This window comes from Quercus suber, unplaced genomic scaffold, assembly GCF_002906115.3.
Source record: "Quercus suber isolate HL8 unplaced genomic scaffold, Cork oak 2.0 scaffold_563, whole genome shotgun sequence".
NCBI lineage: Eukaryota > Viridiplantae > Streptophyta > Magnoliopsida > Fagales > Fagaceae > Quercus > Quercus suber.
The window spans coordinates 104,788-130,492 of record NW_027070008.1 but is presented as its reverse complement, the minus strand read 5'-3'; the positions used below and the strand labels follow the sequence as shown (position 1 = coordinate 130,492).

At 35.3% G+C, this 25,705-nt stretch overlaps 1 protein-coding gene and 1 long non-coding RNA gene across 19 annotated transcripts in view; one reads left to right on the top strand and one right to left on the bottom strand.

The window, feature by feature from the left end:
- Positions 1 to 10,935: 10,935 nt before the first annotated feature.
- On the bottom strand, positions 10,936 to 13,505 carry LOC136063703 (uncharacterized). Its single transcript, XR_010625321.1, has 3 exons — positions 13,400 to 13,505; positions 11,330 to 11,430; positions 10,936 to 11,204 (listed from the first exon to the last, which is right to left on the bottom strand). It is a non-coding gene; the product is annotated as an uncharacterized LOC136063703 (long non-coding RNA).
- Positions 13,506 to 14,862: 1,357 nt separating this feature from the next.
- LOC112011712 (uncharacterized) overlaps positions 14,863 to 25,705 on the top strand; it is a 33,703-nt gene continuing 22,860 nt past the window's right edge. For 2 of the 18 annotated variants that reach the window (XM_065764474.1, XM_065764469.1), the window contains exons 1-12: positions 14,863 to 15,002; positions 15,304 to 15,398; positions 16,745 to 17,019; positions 19,600 to 21,477; positions 21,569 to 21,715; positions 22,352 to 22,568; positions 22,707 to 22,873; positions 22,972 to 23,179; positions 23,506 to 23,573; positions 24,200 to 24,281; positions 24,400 to 24,560; positions 24,704 to 24,814. In XM_065764474.1, the coding sequence (XP_065620546.1) occupies positions 14,973 to 15,002; positions 15,304 to 15,398; positions 16,745 to 17,019; positions 19,600 to 19,661 (462 nt within the window). In that variant the 5' untranslated portion in view covers positions 14,863 to 14,972 and the 3' untranslated portion in view covers positions 19,662 to 21,477; positions 21,569 to 21,715; positions 22,352 to 22,568; ... (4 more) ...; positions 24,400 to 24,560; positions 24,704 to 24,814. Of the gene's footprint in view, positions 15,003 to 15,303; positions 15,399 to 16,744; positions 17,020 to 19,599; positions 21,478 to 21,568; positions 21,716 to 22,351; positions 22,569 to 22,706; positions 22,874 to 22,953; positions 23,219 to 23,505; positions 23,601 to 24,199; positions 24,282 to 24,399; positions 24,561 to 24,703; positions 24,815 to 25,705 lie in introns of all 18 variants that reach the window. The other 16 variants (XM_065764473.1, XM_065764471.1, XM_065764470.1 and 13 more) reach the window with 16 other exon arrangements.

Here is a 25,705-nt window from a genome sequence, read left to right as displayed (position 1 = left end):
ATCGATAGCATTTACTCGTTCAAGGTTAGAAATTTCAGAATTGCACTTCACTAATGTGAACTTCTTATCTTTAAGGTAAATGAAAAAAATTTCTAATAAAATTCTAATAACATTAACTATTTTTTTAGATGAAGTAAAAAACAAATAATAATATGCAATTAATATAAACTTATAAATTACGTAAACTCCTTTTTCTTTCTATTTATATCAAGTTATCAATTTCTTCACAATTTAAAATTATCTGATATAAAAGTGGGGCTGTATATACAGTTTGGTATATTTTTTCCTTTTCTTACCGTACAGTTTCTTAATATAATCTTTCCTTCTCATACTTACCTTACCTATGAAACTTGCATATAATATGAATTCATTACTCATCAAAGAAATTGAGTTAATAAAATAAAGTCGAAATGGTTGACATTTTATTATTTTATTTGTGAATAGAATATATATATGGTTAAGTGCACATTATGATCTTCTTTGTTTTTTTACTGAGAGAGAGAGAGAGAGAGAGAGAGAGAGAGAGAGAGAGAGCATGAGCTTCTAGCCAATTTTACCTTCTAGTGAATTTAGTTAGATGGGCAGCCACAACCCCAGAACTAGACGGACATAAAGATTTGTGCATTATCTAGAAATTGGCATACAGGGAATTTTTTGGCTCAGGGTTTTTTTGCCTAGGGAAATTTTCCAAAAAAGTTGGTAAGGCAGCTTGGTACCCGAGTTACAGAAGCTCGAGTACCAATCTGCCTTATTGCATTTGGGCCATAGTTTTATTGACCCAGGAACTTTTGTTAAAAAAATTTTGTAAGGCAGATTGGTACCCGAGTTCCAGAAAGTCGAGTCCCAATCTGCCTTATTACAATTGGGCCATTGTTTTATTGGCGTAGGAATTTTTGTTAAAAAAGTTGGTAAGGCAGATTGGTACCCGAGTTTCAGAAACTCGGGTACCAATCTGCCTTATTGCCTTTGGCTCAAGGTTTTTTGTCCCAAGGAATTTTTGAAAAAAATTTGGTAAGGCAGATTGGTACCCGAGTTTCGGAAGCGCGGGTACCAATCTGCCTTATTGCATTTGGGTCATTGTTTTATTGGCCCAGGATTTTTGTGAAAAAATTTTTGTGAGGCAAACTAGTACCCGAGTTTGGGAAGGTCAAGTACCAATCTGTCAAGTAATGCATTTGGTTCATTGTTTTATTGGCCGAGGGATTTTTGTTAAAAAAATTGGTAAGGCAGATTGGTACCCGAGTTTCGGAAACTTGGGTACCAATCTGCCTTATTCCCTTTGGCTCAAGGTTTTTTGGCCCAAGGAATTTTTGAAAAAAATTTGGTAAGGCAGATTGGTACCCGAGTTTCGGAGGCTCGGGTACCAATCTGCATAGCATTGTCATTGTTTTATTGGCCCAGGATTTTTGTGAAAAAATAAGGCAGATTGGTACCCGAGTTTCGGAAGCTCGAGTACCAATCTGTCAAGTAATGCATTTGGGTCATTGGTTTATTGGCCCAGGATTTTTGTTAAAAAAATTTTGTAAGGCAGATTGGTGTCTGTTTAAAAAAATACCCAGTTCTTTTCAGCAAAGTTTTTTCTTGGCAGATTGGTACCCGTGTCCAGTAAGCTCGAGTACCGTTTGAAGTACCCGAGTCCACTGAACTCGGGTATGGCTTGGTGTTTAATACCCACTTTTTTAAAACAAAATTTTTTCTTGGCAGATTGGTACCCGAGTCCAGGAAGCTCGAGTACTGTTTGAAGCACCCGAGCCCACTGAACTCGGGTATGGCTCGGTGTTTGTTTTAAAAAATACCCACTTATCATTTTAAGGTATTAGTAAAGTTCTTTTTCAATTATTATGTGTCTATGTTTTGGGCAATTTTTACGGCAATGGAGATTAAAAGCGTTAGGTGAAGAGGAAATTTCAAACCTAATTAGGTTTGCAAAGCTTGCATCTTCAAGAATTGTTGGCCTTTTTTTGCCTGATATTGGTCATTGTCGTAGCTTTTTTTTCAAATAGGCGCCAAAAACAAAATGCCTTATTTCAAAAAACTTCTTGAATCCGAATCCAGACAATTTTTTTTTTTTTTTCTTTGCATTGACATACAAGCCCACATTAAAAAACGTATGATTGTAGATGTTTCAAACTAGATACAAAGAACCGTGGCAAGGAAATTCTATGAAAACTAGATCGATTTAGGTTGTGCCATTTCACAAATCTGAAGTCATTAGCTAGTCATTTTATAACCTTTTTTTTTGTAAGAGGGTCTCCCCTTCTAAAAATTATGAGCACGCATCAGCATGAATCCTAAATGTTTTTGCATTTTCGACAGATATGTAAAATCCCTGTGAACTCCAAGGCGGGGTTATTTATTATTTTCTTGAAAAGAGAAAGAAAAGAAATAAAGATTGTGGGCAAGTGTTTGGAAGAATAATTGCGTATGGAAATAGAGTTTCAGAAGAGAAATTGATTTGTTGTAACAAATTACATAAAGCAAAATTCCTAAAAATAACACCATTTAAAAATTTCCATACCACTTAATCACACTTTTAATTACTTTGAAAGCCAATAGATTATAAGGAACAACGTACAAGCGGCAATGACTACAGCCAAAATAAGATTATCTCTTGATTTCCGACGTTTGATTGAACCTGCAAAAGCCAGTGCAAGATTAATCTCATTATACTTACAAGATTTATGACAAAAATACACAAAGACTGCCTCACAACATACCAAGTAGGCCACAGATAATAGGAAACTTGTCGCTTAGATTCTTCACTTTCCCTTCAACATCTCCAAACATAGCCTTTTGAGAGCCCAAAACTTGTCTTGTAGTTTGAGCCTGACCAATCACATCATCTATCTGCACAGTGGTGAATCCAGCATTAAAATGTGGATGATGAAAATCAATGAAGCTTTCATTCACAAAGGGACTAATTTCCAAGAAGACCTAATAGTATTCGAAATATATTAAAGAATTCAAAGCATTACGGTAAATAAATTCTTCATAGTGCATTTATGCCCCAAAGAAATCAGAATGCAATAGATCAGCACATCCAAAAGTTAGATTTCTCAAGAATTCATGCTATGCAGTTTTGAGGCCAAGAAGAAAAGTAGATCGCAGACTGAAAGAGCTTGAAGCATTGTATTTTACAAACTTCTATGCCATCAGGAATTAGGGATAATTGCATGAACACATCAATGTATACACAACCAATACTTAAAGAGCCATACATAGCAACAAAACTACAAAGTTATACCTTCATATGACTGATTATGACCAATAACTCATACATGTGCCAATATATTAAAAATTAAGTAGCCTTCATAGAAGCTAATATCCTTATGTATATGCTTCTACCATAACCAAGAGCAGTCTCCAGGTTCCTCAACATCTCAAACATTTCTTCCCCTTGATAGGCGTTTGCAGCACCAATCCAGACAGAGAAGAATTCTCTGCAATGACCTGAGCCCAAACATTTCTCAACTCTAACGCCCTACACCAATCCTTTATTTTTTCTAAGATAACCTGCCTACCATTTTGCCATCCATTTTCGCCTAAATCTTGACCTTCCAAAAGAATTTTTGAGCACTTGATCAATTTCCCTCACAATCTTTTCAGGTAAAAGTACACAAATATATTTGCGTGCTAATTAGCACAACCTAAACCAACTGAAACTCCAGCATATAAAAAGATCACTGTGGTCCAGCTCCTAGTTATGGAAGTAACCCTGTCCCCAAGGGCTGACAACTTGAGATTCCAATCTAGAAGTGATAAAAGGCACATGTGAATACTTGACTGGGAGGGTGAGGTCACAGGTGTGCATGTAACTTACCAATAAATAAAAAAGCACATTTTCTGTCAAGACCACATCAAAAAGCCTACCATCATTGCAATTAGATGTTAAATATGATATAGAATTTGGCTCACTTGAACAACAGGATATACAGTCATAATAGCCCTACCATTGAATTGCTACTACAAGGTATTTCTTTTGCTTCTGTGATTTTTTTTTTCTTTTTCTCTAAATTATTGGTATTTGCACATGCACCCAATGGGTCATGAACCATGACCACACCCTCCACTGAGAACTTATAAGGGGAAGAGGTGCCAATTGCGTTAGAGTTCATTAGCTGTAATGCATTCAAATTCAACAGAGCAAGTAGACAAAAAGAATTACAAGTTTTGGATAAAAAAATATTTATAGTTTAAATTATCTATTGTATTTGGTATTATTGCTCCAGTTATGGGCTGCACACACAAGCTATCTTTTTCTCACTCTAGCATTGCCCTTTGTTACATTGAGAACAAAATGACAAGAAACACTAAACACAAAGAAAGGAAACATACCTTCTCAAGGTTTGCTGCATAATTTGCTACATGCCTTCATCAAGATCATCACTAACTTCACACCGTCTCAAGGTTCTACTAGCATCAACAACATCTTCTTCATAGGATTCTCTAAGACATGTCATCCTATAAACATCCCAATCAGATCGGAACAAGTCAACCCAAAAGCGCACACACACAAAAACATGCAAGAATTAGCTCAGTACCTCTGATGCCCGTAACTCATCCAGTCTTTTTCACTTTGTCGTAATTGGATTTTGCATTGTCTAATGCATCTTTATGTTCATCAATCAGCTATACAAGGGGAAGAAAGAAATTAGATCATATAGCAGTATGAAAAAATCTTTTTTCTTGTGGATATTTATTAAAAATAAATAATGAAAAAAAAATCTCCTGTGTCTTTTTAGAATATAAACAATAGAGACGTGTATGACGTTTGAAAAATTATTAGTAAGCAAGGCAGAACATGATCATGATTACAAGCTGATACAGCTGAAACCAAGAATATAAACAATATGTTATTTTCCACACTAGCATATAAACAGCATATCAAAATAATTTATCTCTATCCAGTCATTAAAGCATACACAAGAGGTTAGACCACATAATCCAGCAGCAATTCTGCAGGAAGTCTACTGCAGCTTGGCATCACCATTTTCTTGGACGCTAATCACTGGAGTTGTGGAGCCACTCCTCCTTGACCCTAGAAATAAAATGATAGTGTTAATGCCTTTTTTTTTTTTTTTTTTACATAAGTATAAAATATAGATCAGAAATAAAATGATAGTGTTGATAGTGTTAATGCCTCATGAATTAACTAAAACTAAAACCCTCTATGGCGGTTCTTATTTCCACATGAAAGAGGATATTTGTCAGGGAAGTGCCTGCAACTATTCAGTCGAAAGTTAAGTTCTAGATGGATAATTGAGCATCCTTCAAAATTATAGATCAGAGGCTTATGCTTTAAAACCAAAAAAGGAAATAAAAAGTAAGGACTCTTGATTTGCAACACAGATCAGAATTCTCACACTCCCCACAAAACTTAAAATCATCCTTTAGAGAAAGAAAATAGAATTGTACTTTCCTCTTAGTAGCACACATAACATAAACACAGAAAATGATTATGCTGAGCACTGACAGAGCATAACCATTAGTGTTACACAGTGAAAGCATGAAAAAACTTAAAGCATAGTATAGCCATATTTTATAACAGGGACAGTGGATACAGGGATCCTTATATATATATATATATTTTTTTTTTTTAATTATTGGTAAATTTACACATGAACCTAATCAATTATGAACTCATAACCATACCCTCAACTTTCTTATGGGCAGGAGGTCCCGTTTGAGTAGGAGTGCATTGGCAATACTGGAATCCAATTTAATGATGGGAATAACCAAATCCAGATAATGCAAACCTTCTCAAGATTGACAATAGCAGCTCAAATGCGAGAGGAATAAAAAATCAAATGCCTTCCCAAATGAGCTTGGTCACAATTCAAACATGCAATCATGTCTAGAAGACAGACTAGGTTGTTTCAGAATAAGGTAATTCATGGCACAATCATATTAGCAGTTTCATGATCTATGAAATCAGTATTAACTATTCCCACCCTCTTCAGGAGGGGGCACTTGACTGAGCAAAAGAAACAACCCACACTTAAAGGTGTTTTATTGTCGAAAATTATATCAAATTTATGTCCCCATCCCATGAAATTTGATCTTGGGTGGCCTAAACTGTGATGTTTCTCAGTTTGCATAATTTTCAAGTGATGTTTGCCTCTATTTCTAAAATATATAAATGCCAATTGTTAGGTTCTAAATGTTTAGAACAATTGGCAAATCGTGAACACAAACTTGTCTAGATATAGATCTTAGAGTCTATAGGTTTTATTAGACAATGCTCAAGGTGATTCAAGTCAAGATTCAAGAACATACAAGCTGCAAGAAGAAGACTTCATATTCTGCCTGGTTCGATCAATCGAAGAACAGGCTCGATCGATCGAAAATCGTATCTGCAGAATTTTAAGTCGGCCCAAACAGCAGCTTAAGCCCATTAAGGATTAGAGTTTCAGATCTACTTCTCCCACTATATAAAGGAAACCCTAAGCCACGTTTTTGAGAGCTTTTAGAGAGAGAGAAGAGAGTGTCTCTTTGGTATCTAGGGTTTTGTACCCAAACCTCTCTAAGGTCTTTGTTGCTCATATTGCTGTTTATGTGAATCTCTTGTGAGATCTTTGAGGAGTTTTCCTTCACATAAACTTAGGGTTATCAACATCTTGATAATCATTCAGTTGCAGATTCAAGAACTTAAAGAATATCAAGCGTGGGTGCTTGTAGCTGATTGAAGAATCCAAGAAAGAAGGAGTCCGTGGATTCGGAGCTTGCAAGTGGTCGTGTCAGTAAGTTCTACTGGTGGGTAGCATTAGGAAGTCAAGCGGGGAGCTTGTAGTCCTTCTGTATGAACTTCGATTCTTTCGCATAGTGGATTCAGGTTTACCTTGAGGATAGCTAGGTCAAATCCTCCCCAGGTTTTTACCGTGTGGTTTCCTGGGTGATCATATCATTGTGTTCTTTATGATTCCGCTGCTTTATTATTTTGATATGATTATTTGATTGCTTTAACCTAGAATTGCATAATTTGACTAAGTAACAACTTGGCTAATTAATCTAGGCTAACCAATCTGGTTGTGTTTTAAGGGGTCTTAAACCGTTCAAGTGGTATCACAGCAGGTAGCTCTTTTGTCTGTAGATCCTTTGATCTAAGAGTTGATCCTTGACCCCTGTTATCATGGATAATTTGAAGTGTCTTTCTGCTCATGCTTCTACTGATTTTATTGATGCCTGTGATGTTTTGAATAAAAATGACACTATTGTTTCTGTTGATTTTTTTGATGCTTTTGAAACTCTTTGTAAGGAATTATCTAAATCTTTGAAAATTTCTAAGAAATTTAAAGAAGAGTTAAAATTGGCTAATCTTGAAAAAGAGGAATTGATTGTTAGATTAGATGAATCTAATAAAAAGAATGAATTTTTGAGAAATCAAATTTCCTCTCAAGATGAGAAGATGAAAAGCTTGGAACAAGAGTTAGTTGAATCTAAAACTAAAATTGAAAATTTGACTAGTACCAAGCCTGCTGTTGATAACAGAAGTGTTTCTGTTTCTCTTAAGCCTAAGACTGAGAAAGTTTATATCCCTCCTTTTGGGGGGGGGGCAACATGTACTTCTGTCACTTACAATCACATTCCTCTTTTCATACTTACAAATGATTATGGTAAACCAGCATTATAAGACATGGAATTTTTACGACATCATGAAAAAGAACATGCATTTGACAGCATTATTTGCCTTGGAACAGATTTAAACTAGAACTAAGAGAAAATCTAATCGAACCAGATTTTAAGCAACAACCAGCTCAGAGAGAGCACCAGTCTCAACAAAGGTGTTCAGCTCATCTTCATAAATGTAATCCTGAACAAAAAAGAAATGTTGGTTATTGTGATTGACTTGCACGTATACCTATCACCCACCACCCACCCACTGAGCCATGGAACTTTGTAGAACTTATGATTAAAACATATGCAATTTTTGAGCTTCTTGCTGCTCATCATTGAAGAGGCAAAACACTTACATTAACTAATTCTTTTCGAGCTTCTTGCAGCTCATCATTGCTCTTGCGCTCCGTCAATATTAATGTTTGGTTCAAAGCTTCTAAATCTTCAAGTTCTCCTTCTTTATCTCGTAACTGTTTCAGTATTGTATCCACTTTTTCCAGAATTTCCACATCTGCATCGTCTCCCATGTGCTTCATGACATTTAATGACCCTCTCAATCTCTCAATTTCCAATTCCAGTGCTTGTTTTGCATCTAGTTGCTTTTGTAATTGAATTATTCTCTTATGGAGTTCCTCCTTTTGCCTTTGTGTAAGAAACCAATTATAAAGTATAACTAATCTATCTTTATCCAAAATGACAAGGAAATGTTTAGGTTATCCTTTAAGCACTTAGAAACAACTCACAAACCTTCTGATCTTCAGCCAGTTTCAATACATTCACATCAGCCTTTTCTTGCTCCAATGAGGCCAATTGCAGAGAACTATTTCTTATAGCATTCTGAAAGAAGAACAAAAATAGCTCTGTCGTCTTGCAAACATGAACGTATAATCATAAAAAGAACACTTCAACTGATGTTGCAACTAGTTGAATTATTTTTTTCATTTCATTATTTAGATAAGTAACAACTAGTTGAATAAAGTAGACAAAAGTTTTGCTGACAAAATAAAGGACAGTGTAATACAGTTGTGCAACTGAAAAATAACTTACATAAGTTATTCTTGTCCATCGAAAATCATTCCCGTTTTCTTCTCCTCACTGGTTGCTTGACTGGTCTCACCTTGCCTGAAAAGAACATAAGCAAATATTAATATGCAAATCATTTATCTATTATATGTAATCGGTATTGAATCGAAGTATCGTACCATGTCCAGTCCCACAATCAGGAGGATGTGTCTGTGGCCGATCCTGAATGTGTGAAGCCTCTAGTGGGGCGGCAGGTATCTGTGTCTGGATGAACTCGGTATGCACAAACTCAGGGGGGACAGCACCAGGGGTGGGTCACCCAAGGGTGGGCATGAATCTCATCTCATCTCTACCATGTACATCTGCGGAGGCAGTGCCGGTAGTCACTGGGGGAGACATACGGGCAGTGGGCAATGGAGATATAGTAGGGGATGTGGGTGGGCAGGTATCATCGCTCCTCATGGATGGGGACCGAGATGTGTCCCCATGGGCAAATGTATGGGATGGACCCCTATTATCATGCGCCATGGAGCCTATGTCATAACCAATGTCCAAACACATCTCATCTGCTGTCTGACTTGCTTCCTCCATGGTGTGGTCATGCACGGGTGTGTAACACCGACCAGATGTGGGCACGGGTGTCTGACGCCGACCAGATGTGGGTACGGGTGTTTGACGCCAACCAGGTGTCTAACGCTGACTAAATGTGGGACGCTGACTAGATTGACGGCCTTCTTGCCGTTGATGTCTACCTGCTTGCCGACCACGCCCTACAGCCAGTTCACTTGTGTTGCCCGCAGTGCGTGCATCGTCCAATGTCAACCGACCGAGCTCTTCAACAGCTCGCAAGGCATTAATACAATCATTGTAGATCTCAGACCCTGGTTCGCACTTCTCCATAATCCTCAACTGTGATTCAACCTGTCACAAGTATACAAGAATAGTGTTAGTAGGTTGAATTAAACTATGCGAAGCGAGGTACATTTATAACAGAACAGTGTTTGTAAACTTACCAAAGTGTCCCAATACGAGGTCTCTCTCGTAATATGGTGAACAGTGCGAGGACGAAACCACACCATATAATCGTCATTGTAGCTCATCTCCCCATGAAAGGGCGGTGCATCGGCAATTGTGGCATGCGCCGCCCATTTAGCAATATGTGTTCTATGTTCAACAGCCCAGTTTTTTTCATGCTTGCCCTGAAGTGTTATCTTGTGAAGTTCAGTTGAAGTATCGACATTGATCGGTATGTCTTGCTTCATCCCAAACTGTCGGAGAACACGTTCTAGGTGATGGCCTTCGACCACCCAAAAATGTATGAGCGGCACGATAGACCTCCATATGCGTTGGCCTGCCGTACAATATGTGGGCAGGGAACCCAAATAATTTCTGTATGGCTCCCAGACAATCTGCAATGATCCAACAGATGCAAACAACCATATTAACAATATAATTAGAAAAAATGTGTAACGGATGTGAACAATACATAGCAACAATGTTTAACTCTGAAATAAAAAATGTTTATTCATTGCCACTTGTAAGTACGACAACTACATGCCAAAGATTCCTACTTGTAACGCACGATACCTGATTTGGCCGTAGCGAAGTAAACGACAAACGATAGGCACGTAGGACGTGCATTGGATGTTCAGTTGTTATCTTAACCCCTTTCCATCTACCAAAAAACACAGACATAACCTTCATATTAGGTACTTACATAATTCCCATGCGAAAAAGATAATACAAAAATTTAAAATGGTAACTATCTAAGATCCTACATACCTGATAGCAAGTGAACCTGGGGGCAGTGCCTGGTGTGGATGCCTCATCACAGGACATATTTGTGGAAACCTCTCCCATGCCTACAACTACACCAATAGCACGGCACTGCTAATCTGCTTGGCTTTCTTCTCTGATGCCTTACAAAGGTGTCTATATAAACAACTTAATGCTGCACTACCCCAACTATATCTCTTTCCATTGCTAATTGGATTAAAAAATTGCAAATACATAATTAAGTGCCGTTCACCAGACTTGTCCATAAACAATATACCAGCCAACATCTCCAGTATGTAAAACCGAGCATACTGCTGCATAAACTCCTCACTGGCATCAGCCGGGAGAGGGTCTCTAAACCGATCCTCAAGCCATTTGGCTTTTATCCTTGGCCCTTCCATCACTCCAGTGTTCTTAAAGACTGTAACTCCACAAAGACCTCTCGGCGGCCTATGCCCTACCAAGTTGGCACATAGGTCACCCCAATCATGCACATGGGTATATCCCACCATCGGCAACCCATCTACAGGAACACCCATTATAACCTCTATGTCTTGCAGCGTGATGGTCATCTCACTGAGGGGCAAGTGGAATGAGTGTGTCTCCGGCCGCCATCTCTCCACCAAAGCCGTGATCAAGCTATGGTCAATGTCTATATTTGGGACCTGAAGTAGTCCATCTAATCCTGCATCCGTGATATGAGCGGTGATACGTGGGTCTAACCCACCTTCAAACAGACCTTCAAGCAAACCTTTGTCTCGGTGACGGCAAGTCAGTACACCTGGCACTTCCTGCAAACAGAGCAACTTAGTATTAATAATAGCATTCACTAAGCACAGAATAATTACGCTTCAAACTTAAATGCCAAAAATCTTTCTATTACATATATTGACAACGATTTTGGACAAGTGCATACCTCGCCTGCCAAAGAAGCATCCCAAAGCAAACTTGAACGATGCACATCCTGCCTCATCAAGACATCCTGTATAGAGGGTCCCGCTCTATGTGGGTCCATATCTGGCATAAATTAAAGGTGATTAATGGCCCATTAGGTCAAATACAAAGCATATTTTGTTTGAAAATACAAAGACTAGCTCCACTAATTTTGAAGTTGCATATTTTATGTCGTCGGTAGTAAGCAAAACTTTCTAGTCTTTGTTTGAAAATAATATTCTAATTGACCAAAGTTGTGACTGTGGATCAATATTATAAAATCAGTCTCTTAGATTCTTTTGCAACTTAACAACCCTATGAACCACTTATCTTAAAGAGTATAATTATAGAATAGTCATTAGGTGATATTAAAAATATGACTACAATCAATCAATCATGATTATTGATTAAATATAAATACTTCAAAAACTTATGGTTAAGAATGTGGATTGAGCCCTCACACCTAAAATCTCTAAACTGCAATTACAACTACCTATTTTCCCTCACCCACCAATACTTACCATAGCTCTCACATTTATCAATTTAGTATCAGCCTTAGTTATGACCTAGATAAAGGAAATTTTCATTCAACTTTGTCTATACAATAATTCAATCAAAACAAAGAAAGAAAGAAAAAAAACCTTGTTCATTGAGTATCATGTCCCAAGATTGATCATTATTTAAATTGCTAGCAAATGTACTATGGCAGTGGGACAAAACTTTACATGTGTGCCTCAGGCATGAATTTAAACTCTTAAGTGGCCCACAAAAGTTAATTAAATTGAATTTGGTAGGTGTGTGCATATCTATTAACCCCCAATCTAGGTATGAAAACTTTTTGTATTACCATTTTTTTATGGTCCTCTACTGTAAAACTTATAAGGATCTATATAAAGTAGCAATTACCAACCACATGGGTTGCCCAACAAAATTACTCTCAATTTTTTTTTTTAAAGGCTAAGAAAGAAATTGGCTTTGTCAACAACTGCTTATTCTTAGGATACAAGCTAAATACACATCCACTGAACTCAAATTATCTTCTTTATCATTTCAAGTATTAATGTGTACCAAAGAACCTTATGCTCATGATATCTTTCAAAAAGGTCCACATCCACCACAATTTCAAGATTTCTAGTACCTTTTTATGTGTCAATACTCACTAGCGGTTGTTATGTATCTAGATTCAAAAAGGAAGACTCTGTTGTTTCAACCTAGTCATTGTCACCAACCTTGAGGTATAATATAAACATGACAACCACAATTTTGAGTCATATCCATTACAATTTATAATCTTCAATATTTGTTTTTTTAATGGTTCTAAGTAGGACTAGAGAGATATGTTTAATGTGGTCCACTTAAGCTTTTTATTATCATAATTATTATTTTATTTATTTATTTAATATTATAGTTGTTGACAAATAAATATAAATACCCATAGAAACACTTATCTAGTGAAGACTCATTTGAAAATAACTAGCTATAACAATCATAACTATGAGGTATGTACCACCCTTTTTTTTCTTTTTCTTTTTTAAACTTCTCTCAAACTCTACATATGAGACCCCATTTCGAAAATCATGGATTTTTTTTACATGAGTAATAATAATTCATCATTAAGAAAATTTAGACTAAATAGCATTTCTTCACCATAAGCACAAAATGGAGGGTGAAATACTACAATACCAATAACTAAGTCCTAGTCTCAAATTTATTGGGGTCTCAACAAAGTACTCAGAGTAAATAGCATTTCTTCACCATTAGCTCATTAACTCATTCTATTCTATGTACTTTGTTGAGACCCCAATAAATTTGAGAGTAAATAACTCATTAGCTCATTAGCTCCCCATTAGCATTTCTTCACCATTAGCTCATTCTTCACCAAAGTACTCAAATTTAGACTAAATAGCATTTCTTCACCATTAGCTCATTCTATTCTATGCATTAGCTCAAATTTATTGGGGTCCTAATCTGTGTTTTTTTTCCTCAATATTTCTAATTTTCAATCCATTAAAATTTCAAATGAAATACGTAACCCTAAAACTAAAAAACTGACCTTAGTGCGAGACAGTGAGAGAGCTGAGTGAGAGGTCGCCGACGAGAGTCTTTCGCCGCCGATGGAGTGAGGGTTTGGGGTTTTAAGTTTGGGTGTGACGGAGAGTGAGAGTGTTCACAGTAAGTTAGCTGAGTTCGGTCGCCGACAAGAGTCTTCTGCCGCCGACAAGAGTCTTCTGCTGCCACGGGTTTTCTGCCGCCGTCAGTGTGAGGGTTTGGGCTTTGTGTGAATGTGTGAAGGAGAGGCAGAGGGTGAGGGTGTTCTGGTATTCTGAGAGTGAGAACTGAGTGAGAAATAAAAATGAGTTTAGATATTAGAAATAAAAATGAGTTTAAGAGGACCTGGGTAATTTTTTAAATAGTACTTGAGCTTCCCGAGCTCGAGTACTGTTTGGAATTTTTTAAATCCAATTGCTAGAAGCAATTGGTGCCAATACAGATTGATACCCGAGTTTAGTGAACTCGGGTATCCCATTGAACAGTACTCGAGTTTCCTGAGCTCGAGTACTGTTTGGAATTTTTAAATCCAATTGCCATGTCAGCCATGCCACGGTGGAGCTATAAATGTAGTATTCGAGTTCACCAAACTCAAGTACTTAAAAAAGTGATAGATCACCAATTATTTCCGAAACAGTATTTTTTGGCAAAATATTTCTAAAATTGATGGTAATGGGCCATTTTGGCCACCCATTTGCTCTTTTGTGAATGATATTTGCAGGCTATGAAAACTCTTGCAAAAGCACACTTTTGCTAGGGATTCATGCTTAAAGGGCCAACTATGGCCACTATAATATTGAAGCCAATGATGGGCCTTTTATTTGTTTTTTAAATAATCAACAGGGAAAACCTATTAGAATGGATCAACTTGCTAACAAAAATCAAAAGAGTATACCGTATAAATGGTAAGATTATCTATTCAGGAAAAAGAAGGTAAGATTATCTCTTATCCTTTTTATTTTTATGTTTTAGACTAAAATGTTATTTTTATTCATAAACTTTATCAAAAATTTATTTTTTATCCTTAAATTTTAAAAAATTCATTTGTCATCTCTAAATTATTTTTAAATATTTTAATTTTTGTCTTTAAATTTTAGAAAAGATTATTTTTCATCATTAAAATATTGAAAAAAAATTATTTTTACCCTTATTTTGTCTCAAAAACTATTAAATAAAACTCTTTACAATGTTTAGAGAAGAAAATAATATTTTGATAAAGTTTATGTATCAAAATAATATTTTATTCTCTTTTTTTTTTTTTTTTTTTAAGTATTTTTAAAATTATTACGGCGAATTAATTTCGACCTAACAAACCAAGGCACAGACCACAGACAAGTTTTTGGCCAGGTCGTTCAAATGTGAAACAAAGAAATAAATTGAGAGGTCAAAGATATAGTTGACGTTACAACTCTAAAGTCGACACAATAGACGTTTTCAGTAACACCAAGGCACAGGCACGCCACCATAAAGGGCGTAACGGAAAGCGCACACTCTTCGTTTCCTTTGCAGTCAATTTCACAGGGTTCAGCTCACTGAACCAAAAAGATTGCTTTTGGGACTAACTGATTCATTTCACAATGGCTTTTCTACTCAACAAATTCCAAGAGGTCTCTGTCTCTCTTTCTTTCTTTCTCTCTTTGTGGTTTTAGTTTTACACTTCTACTGAAAATACTGTTCTCCATTTCTCAATAGTGAAAATGGGTTTTCACATTTCCACTAAGTTCTACTCGGTTGAACTCAATCTATGACTGTTATTGAACTAATCTGAGATGGGTTTTTGTTCTTAGTGCAAACCCAGATCAGTATTAGTCATAAAGATTAAAACTTTGTTCATTTATGCCTTTGTTTTCTTCTTTTATGGTGTTTTTTGAATGACCATTTTGCTCTTTTGTAAATGGGTATTTACAGGCTGTGAAAACTCTTGCAAAAAGTCCCACTTTTGCTAGGGATCCAAGACAGTTACAATTTGAAGCAGACATAAATAGATTGTTTCTATATACCAGGTTAGTTGTGACTGTGAATTTGATATTTGAATTATCTCTCATATATTATCTTTAAACATGAACTGTATGTGTCTACTGGCTACTCTCAGTAATGCTGTTGTTTGTATTAATTTGCAAATATAGGTAGCATATTAGTAGTGTAGTGTGTAGACCATTTGATTGGTTTTAATAAACCTCTTGAGTGAATTATTTTCCTCAATTTTGTTGATAAACATGCTTATGTTTGAAGTAGTAACTGTTGTGGAGTAGATGCTATGGTCAAATTAATTAGAAAAAAATTTACCATAACAATGAGCTGTACCACAAATGACATTTCCTCCTCCCATAAAATGGGATTAAGGGTAAGTTTTTGGATTCAAAACTTGCTGGGTGTGTAACTTACCAATATTTAAAAAAAAAGGGAGTAGATACCTAGATTCCAACCCTATCAATTGGTATAATTGTGTCAGATCTAATTGTCCTTGCAGTGCCTTTAATCATTGGATGATGAACTCTTTCTCTGCATTTTATTTTTAGTTGTCCATGACATCTCATTTTGCTCTAGTTGTTACTATAGCTATATTAATTTTCTTTTCTTTTAACCAATAATCCATTTCATATTCAATGTATAGCGATGATCACGGTCTGAACAATAACAAACTTGTTTGCCCAACAAGTTGCTTAACAAAGAATGTTCAGTCTTGTAGATATCTTAAAGACATTCCCTTCATCCATAGGCATATGGCAATCACACAAAACCCTTGGAGCCCTCAATCATTTCATGTATGTCAATATAATTTTTTGAGAATCATACTCTTTAAGAGAAGGAAAGATAGGGACGTAGTGCTAGCTATTGATCATGTAGAGATTATCTTTTAGGATGCTTTCTCACTGAGACATTCTTTATGTTTTCCCTTTTCTGCATCCACAAAACATAACAAAAAGGAAAAATATGGGCCTTGTGCTGGCTATTGACCTTGTAGAGATTAAGAATTTCATTGTTTACATTTAGGTTGTTCTCTCACTGATTGTGACATATCCCTTGCGAATCAAAATATTTATTACTTCTTGACATAACTTGATCTTAATGTTTGCCTCTCTTCGATCCAAGTTTTAGCTTCTTAGATCTTATGCATCAATGTCGAGTACTTCAACAAAAGATAAATTTCTTTTAATTTTTAATTGATTAAGCCAAAAGTGAACATTTAAATAATGTCTATTGCATTTTGTGTAGATGCTATTTTGTTTGTTCCCTACTTTACCACTTTGCTTCATGTGAATTTATGCTTCCTTTGTCACTCAGTGTTCAACTTCATTGGGTGTCCTTTAATCTCAATTTTTTTCTCATGAAAGACTTAAACATCCAGCTACAACCATTTGGGAAGGGATGCTGAGGAGGCAGATGCAGAGGAGATCATTGAAATGGCTAGTAAAGCCTCTCTTGCTGATCAACAGAAGCTAGTCCAAGAAAACACCCATGCTCAGATTAAAAGTTTCTTCATGTCTATGGATGAAATTCTTCTTCCTGATTCTAAAAGGATAGGTGAGGCACACGAATTGCCTCCACAACCAACAGCTGCTCCTCGCCGGAGTGGCCTTGGTTTTGCTGTTGGCAGGCATGACCAACCTACTGAATGTCCTGGTAAGATTCTGTTTGCAATCCAAAAAGTTTTTCCAATGTTGCATGAAATTGCATGATTGTGGCTTGAGATGTTCAAATCGTTGAGTTTTCTTGTGACTTATCCTTTCTATTTTTGCGGTAATGGGATTATCTTGATTTTTCTTTTTTGGATAAGTAATGATAAATTTTATTAAAAAAACACAAACCAAGTACAGTGGGGTGTACTTAGTGTGATTATCTTGTTCGAAGGAGTGATATTTCGATTTGTTCCATCAATTACCTTAACTTCTTTACTAGTTTCTTTAAACAAGTTTAGTTATTTAAAAATTTAAAGTTATTCATGTAGAGTTCAAGTCAACACCCATTCATTTTAAAAAATTAAGTATCGGGCAGCAAAATGGAGGAAACAGGGTGGTGGCCTTGGGGGTAGGGGAGGTGAGGGGAAGATGCCTTGAAGATGCTTGAAGTTGATTGGATGGCATCTTCAAGGAGTATTGAATCACTATTTCCAGAGTACTGATTGGGAGTCTGTTGGTGTATCTAATGCTCTATCCATTATCTCTAGCTTCTATGAGGTCTTTTTCTTTTGGTAATTTACACATGCATCTAGTGGGTCTTGAACCCCCGACCTCACCCTTCATCTAGCACTTGCAAGGGGAGGAGGTGCCAGTTGAGCAAGAGTTGATTGGCAAAAGTCAATTGGTAGGATTCAAACTTTTGTACTTCTATAAGGTCTTTCAAGAAATCATGTTGTTTTTGTTTGTGATGTTAGTCATTGGTAGTTCTTGATATTATATTTTTGGAATGATGATATGCTCTAGTTGCTAGATTTCTTTTTCAATGTTGCTATGAGCATTCTCCTCCTCTTTTACCCACGTGTAACGTACCAATAAAAACAAAAAGATTTCTTGCATGCTGTTAAAACCTTCTAGAATATCTCTTGGCTCCATTTCATTGAAGTTAAAACTCTAAATAAGAGTATTTGTTCCTTGCTTTGTTTGCCTTATTACAGCAAAACAAGTAATCTCAACAAGTTTGTAACCTAAATTAGGAATTTGTATATAGGTGCTTTCAATGGGTTAAGTTTGGGAGGATTAATAGATCTTGGGTATAGAGTTGTAGAATAAAAGGTGAAGACTCAAACTTGGCAAGGGTTTGATGAGTTTTTTATGGTGATTTGATAGAGAAAATGTGTGGGGAGTTATGGTGTTGATAGGCAAGAGGAAGGGCTTTGCATAGGGTTTGGGATATAACGAAGAAGGAAAAGAGAGAAATTTATGGTATGGCCTGTATGAGTATGAACAGTACCATAAATTCTAGATAAAAAAAAAGAAATAAAATAAAATAAAAAACCTAAATTCACTTCTGCCCCTAATTACAAAATTGACCAGAACTTTTTGAATAAAAACCCAAATGAAAACTGTTTCAATCTTGGGACACATATAACTAGACCTTTAAAACCCCACATTTACTTCGATTGGACTTGGCACATGGCGTCATAAAATAAATCTTGAACAGTTGAACTTGTGAAGTGATAACAACTTAATCTTCCATGGCAGCATCAAGAACGTAACATTATTTGCGTTGATTAATAGAGTTTGTATTAAGTTCTCAGTTTTGTTAGATATTCTTCAGGGCCTTGATTGGAAATTGTTGGATGGGAGGTAAAACATTTAGCATTCAAGATTCATTTTTTTCAATAAATTGCTAGATCATGTTCAACTCTCATTTTAATATTTGGATGCTGTGTTGCTGGCTTACAAATGCCTGGATATGTGTTAGATGATAAAAGAAAAATTACTAGTAATATCCAGGTAGGGAAAAAAAAGGGTTGATATCTCTCAAGTACAAAAGCCACTTAAGTCCTCTTGCTCAATCTCCTTATGTGGCAAGAGCTAATTGATATTGTTTTTAATATATGAATAATGTCTCAAACTTTTGTCTGTTGCTGACTATATTTCCCGATACTGCCATATAAAAAACCCTTGCCATGTCAGAGTTTGGATGAGAGGGCTTCAACCTCAGTACCAGTTCCGCTATACACAGACGTCAAGTATGTTTGATTGTTACGGAACTCGTTACATCTGAGCATATAAGCAGTACCCCATATCATATTCTGTGTACTGGAATCAAATTCAAAGTGATTCTGTACCCAGATTTGACTGCTAGACAATCAGATTTGTTTAATGTACTTGTGTGTATACTCTCACACAAACATACACATTTTGAGTTTGGATAACTTTGGTGTTATAGGGAAACATCTGAAGCATGAAATCTGTATCATTATCATCTGCTGAGTTGCATGTCTTGCAATTGAGAAAGATCATAGGTTTCCTTTGGTGGTAACATTTCTGTGCCTTGTCTGCGGCACTTGGTGCATAAAACCAAAAAGTTCAGAAATAGTTTGATATGCATGATTATGCATCACTTCTATCTTCTTCATTTTTCTTGACATTTCAGTCGTCTAATTCTGACTGTTTCATTTGATTTTTTCATATTGACCTTGCTGGCTTCAATAATACTTGAACTGCTTGTATTTTATCAGTTATTGTTTCATGGTTAGCTTTTGTCAAATTGTCTAACAATCAACTGTTTTTACAGATGCCACTATTAACATGGTCAAGCAATGCCATGTTTGGCCAAGATGTTTAGAATTTTCATGACATGGTCAAGCAATGCCTTGTACCCTCAGGGTAATTGTTGACAAAAACCTTTCCTTTTGGTCCATGAAAGACTTTATTCATCCTATGCTTTAAATGCAGGTACCTCAACAAATGAAATTGAAACAGATAGCTTGGTCCAGTGAGTGTTTTATTTTATTTTATTTTTATGATTAAATTATGTTACCTTTAAGGAAAAAAAAAATTGTCTTTGCTGAATTCACAACAAACGAATTTAAAATTACAAATATGGTTCGCTTTCATAGATCTTGTGGATATGATAGGATCAATAGTAATGCGTGCTTAGTCGACAGTCTTCCCAAGTTTAGGTTTGGAATTCATGGAAAGTAGAAACACTCTTTTTTTTCTTTTTTCTTTTCTTTTTTTTTTTTTTTTTCGCTTTTTCTGGGAGCAACAACAACCTACTCTTTGTCCTCACTTGTTAAAGATTGTTGACAAATTGCATACCAATTGAGAAGAGTCTTGAGTCAATTAGAAAAAATTATGACCACCCAATAACGCAAAGCAGTATAAAAAAAATGAAAAATGAAATGATGATGAAAGAAAAACACAATCTGATCCCATATGCAATTTTATATTTCAATGGTTGTATAAACAGCTTACATACCCAAAAGAAAGGTGAGGTAAAAAATAATTAAACTTTTTCGTTGTTGGAGGTATTGGCAGTCTTTGATCCATTTAAACTTAGGGAGTAATAGTCTAGTAGGTAGAATTCCCTACTCCATGAGGGCTTTAGTTAATCTCCAATTATTGCGTTTACAAAACAATAACATCTCTGGAGATATTCCTTCATTATTAAAAAATTGCTCAAATTTTGGGTTCGTTGATATAGGTAATAATCATTTGACAAGGATCATACCACCCTGGATTGGAGAAATGACAAATCTGTTAGTTCTTCGTCTAAGATCAAATGAATTCAAAGGTTGTATATCTCCACAAATATGCCAACTTTCTTCTCTTAGAATTGGATCTTGCTGATAATAGTCTATCCGGTGTCATACCAAATTGCTTGAAAATATTAGTGCCATGGCACTACCAGAACCCAATATTCAAGTTTTTCCTTTTGAACCTTTAAAATATATGTATGGTTATGTATCCTACATTGAGAATCTTAAGTTGGTTCCCAAAGGGCCAAAGGGAAGGAATTGGAATATGCAAGGAATCTGGAATTTGTTAAGATCATGGACCTTTCAAATAACAATTTGTCTGGATCAATCCCTACTGAAATTTGTGTTCTTTCTGAATTACGTTTTTTGAATTTGTCTCGAAATTATTTGATGGGAAAGATACCAGAAAAAATTGGGAGCATTAAAGAGTTGGAGTCAATTGATCTCTCAAGAAATCATCTATCGAGGAAAATTCTGCCAAGCATGTCTAATTTAACATTTCTTAGTTACTAGGATTTGTCTTACAAAAACTTCTCTGGTAGAATTCCTTCAAGCACCCAACTTCAATCTTTTGATGCACTCAGTTACGTTGGCAATCCTCAACTCTGTGGTGATCCTCTTCCAAAAAATTGCACAATAGAGGAAGAATCTTTGAATAGATCACCAATTGGCATTGCTGAAGATGACTATAAATTCCAGCTTCCATCTAGGTAGGGGAGTTGGTTCGCAGCTGGCTTTTGGGCAATTTGTGGAGCTCTCTTCTTCAATAGGACCTGGAGGCATTCTTATTTCAGATTTTCTGATGACATAAGAGATTGGATTTATGTGACTACAGTGATAAAGTTGAATTGGTTATTGAAAAGCAAAGAGTCTGCCTTAGTAAGTGAAAGGTATCATTATCTAGCAAAAAGGTACTGATTCAAGTAATATGTTCTTTCGCTTATGTTTATATGGTAGTACCCTACTTTAAATATATGATTTAATTTATTGTTTAAATTTCAGGAGGTGGCACTGGTTCAGTGGTTCATGCTCTTCAAAAGGCCAAAAAGAATTGTTTGCAAAAGATATTTCTTGATCTTATTTCATCCTGGATGTATTGTAAACATACATGAACAAAATGCTACGGATTATGATTCTTGAATATGATGTGTAAGAACTATTTATCTATATAGTGCTACTAGTCATTTAATGAACAATTATTTCACCATTAGCATAAATTCAGAGTTCAGGTCACTGAAAATAAATGGTAAGATTATCTATTCAGGAAAAAAGAAGGTAAGATTATCTCTTATCCTTTTTATTTTTAGACTAAAATGTTACTTATTTTTATTCATAAACTATATCAAAAGTTTGTTTTCTATTTCTAAATTTTAAAAGTTTTGTTTGTCCTCTCTAAGTTATTTTTAAATGTTTTAATTTTTGTCTTTAAATTTTAGAAAAGATTATTTTTCACCATTAAACTTTTAAAAAAATTCATTTTTCGTCCTCATTTTGTCTCATGAACTATTAAAGAAAACTCTTTACAAAATTTAGGGATGAAAATAATATCTAATACTATATATAATAGCAGAGGCTTTTACCTGCTGTTGACATGTTAGGCAAAAAGACTCCTTTAAAATGCTGCCACGTATAAATTAAAAAAGCGATAAATTATGTTGGCAATCTAAACACCGTTTAAAACCTCTCATTATAAATAACAAAAAAATAGCCGGTTAAAATTTGATAGTTACTCGGTATATGTATAAAAAATACTAACCGGTTAAAATACGATGGATACGGAGACAGAAATAGAGAGGCGATGAGACCTGGAGAAAGAAATAGAGAAAGAGGCAGAGTTAGAGACATCTCAGGCCAGTATTGCCATCGGACTCTGACCACCAAAATTCTTGCTTCCCTAAACCAGCGATGCACTATTACAGACGTAGACCGCCGGAACTGCAAGCACACAAAAGGAAACCTTTATGCCATACATCTGCCACCCAGATCGTCGAAATAGGCTCTGGTATATTTTCTTTCCATTTTTTAGATTTGGGTATGAAATGTTACTTTAATTGAGGTTTTTTTTTTTTTTTTTTTGGTGTTGAATGGGTTTAGATTTGATTCGTTTTTTTGTTTTGGGTTTTTGGGTTTTCTATCAAAGGATAAAGAGTCCGATCAAGGATAAAGAGAAAAGGATAGAAACAGAGACCAACCACCCTCCATCTATACAATCAGACCATCGTAACCACTGGCACACAAAGATCCACCCAGATCTTCTGCCATCACCGTAAGCCTCCACTCACTACCCGACTGTCGGAATCGCTACTGGTAAAGTTCTGTTTTAAATTTAAAAATTTAAGGTTTTTGGTTTTTATTTGGGAATCAATTGGGTGTTAATTATAATTTAGATTGGTATTTTGGGTCAGATTTGGTTTTGATTAAGGGATACGAAGATAGAGGAACCAAGCAGAGTTCGTAGGCGCCAAGAGAGAAGAAATATCAAAGGCTGGCCATTGTCCATTCCCTTGCCAGACTTGGGTCACCGGAACCGCAAGCACACATGAAGGAAAAATTATGGACCACCAACACTGTTAGGCCATATATCTGCCACCTAGATCGTCGGAATCGGAACCGGTACAATTTTTTCCTCATTTTTTAGATTTTGGCATTCGGGTATGAAACGTTACTTTTGATTGAGTTTTTTTGTTAATATGTTTACATTTTATTCGTTTTTGTTTCGGGTTTTTGGGTTCTCTATCAAAGTGTTTGTTATCTCAATTTTAGATACTTGCTGTTGTTCTGTTTTTTAGAGTACAAAAATCACTTAAAAATATTGATTTCAGTTTGGGCGGTGCTGTTTCTAATCTTTACGAAACCATTGAGATTAAATAAGTAAAGGACTGAAATCATTGGGTATTTTCGTTTCTAATATTTATTTTCCTTTTTCAATCTTATTTTAGGTCTTTCTGCCAGAACATCATACACCTAGATAAAGTCCGTAAGGCACAGAGAGACAGACCATATACCTGTAAAGTTATTGTTCCTAATTTATTAGGCAAGCAATACAAAATGTTTTAATGCTGTTGTGGTTTTGCTCTGTTATTATTCTGTTTCATCATTGATACCTATAATTTTTTTGTGTGAGTGTGGCATATTGAGCTCCTGTTGGGTTTTCATTGTTGGTGGGAAAGTAACTTTTTCCTTTTTATTTTATGGGAAGAGTTTTGACAAATTCGCAGTTTATTGTTCACTGAATTTTTGATATCTATGTCTCTTAATGTTCCCTTTTATTTGATATTTGTGGCTCAATTGATCATTTTTAATGTTTGGCTTATAAAAAACTTCTTTAAAGATAATGTTTTTAATCTCTCTCAAAGATTCAAACAAATATGTAGCCAAATATTTTCAAAACTCCAGTGTGAATATTCAGTTATTTATTTGTAGTTTTGGTTGTATTTTGATTAGAGCAATGGTTATTAGTTCATCTCACACACACAATCTTGCAGTAGTATTTTCCATTTTTATTACATAGTGTTTTTTTTACATTTTAATTTTAAAACCAACCTTTCACGATTTGCATTTATTCATATGCTGCGCATAACCTATCCCCTCTCTCATCTGTCTTTCTTCCCACTGTCACTCTCTCATATGCAGACCCAACACAGTAATACCCTGCAAGGGCATGACTATGTCTGCCATCTCCGACCCGACCTCAGTATCAGACCATTCTCTATTGGTAATTTTTAATTAATCTATGACTAATTTCTTTTCCTATTGTCCATAATTATGTTTGCTGTCAATTTTGGAATTTTGATTCCTAACCCTTTTTCCTCTATTCTATTTTTTGGTTGAAGTGAAGCAAGCACCCTCGAAGTTCAAATACTACCACCTAAGTTGTTATTAGGGTATGGCTATTGTAAAGCATGGAGAGACAGAATAGAGGGCTGTCTCCACCAGCCTATAGCCACTGTTAGACAGTGGAATATTCTTTTTTGTGATAAAAGTTCATAACAAAGTAAGTATGCTATTCATAAATTACCATTGTTTCTTTCCTTTCTTTTATATATATATATATATATATATTAAAGTTTAGGTAGTTTCTCTTTACCTACGTGCCTGACATTTTCTTTCTTAATCTTCTTCTTCTATTCTGTTTAGAATTGGTTTTTGTGGAATTGCATAATCTGGTGTATTCAGTATTCTTTTCCATTGCCAACATTAATGTTGAAGCAGTTTAAGAAACCAAAAGGCAAAGAAAAATCTATAGAGGTATTCCCTAGAATTTTGATATTTTTCTTCTGGGTTTTAATTTCCTATTCTTTGAGGATTTTTCAGTTTAGTTGGATATAAAGTTTTGTATTTTTATATTCTTCTTATGGTCTTAGTTTCGTGTATTCTTGGAGAGATGAATGGCCCTTGACATAAACTATACTAAATTTGCTTAAAAATTTAGATGATATTTAATTTAAAGTAGAATTATAAGTTCAGTTGTTTGATGCAAGGTGTTTTACTTTGCCATCTGTCTTCTATTGTTGTGTGAAATTATTATAGTGAGCAAAAAATAATATCTTTTTCTCGATTTTCCTATGCACATACATTATATTAAATGAATTAGTGGAAAAAAAAAAAAAATCTTTTTTTGCCCCCTTCTCAATACTTTTTCCCTTAGAACTTGGTTAACAATGATAAACCATGCATTTTATTCTTTATATTTATGCAACTTCATTCATTATTTTTTTTTATGTTTGTAGTATTAGGTGAAGATATGTGAGTTTCATATTACCATTAAAGTAGGGTGAGGATTCTACAAATAGAACAATATTTGAATTTCAAATCCATTTCCTCTACTTTAGGTTTATGGGAAATTGGGATTACTTTATTTATGAAAATTTTGGCTTCAGTTCTACAGAGTTTGTCTCATAATGAATTGTTAGACCAAAATATCCCACTCATCTTGCTAGACTTAATAGTCAAACACAACAAGGAATTGTCATAAACTTAATTATGATTGCATATTATCAAAGAAATGTGACTGGAAACACTTTTTTTTAATAAGACGACTGGAAACACTTATAATATAACAAGATGTTAGTTTTATGAATGTCTTTAGCTACTTGAATCCTGTCAAATGCAAACTTACATTTAAAACATACTAGGCAT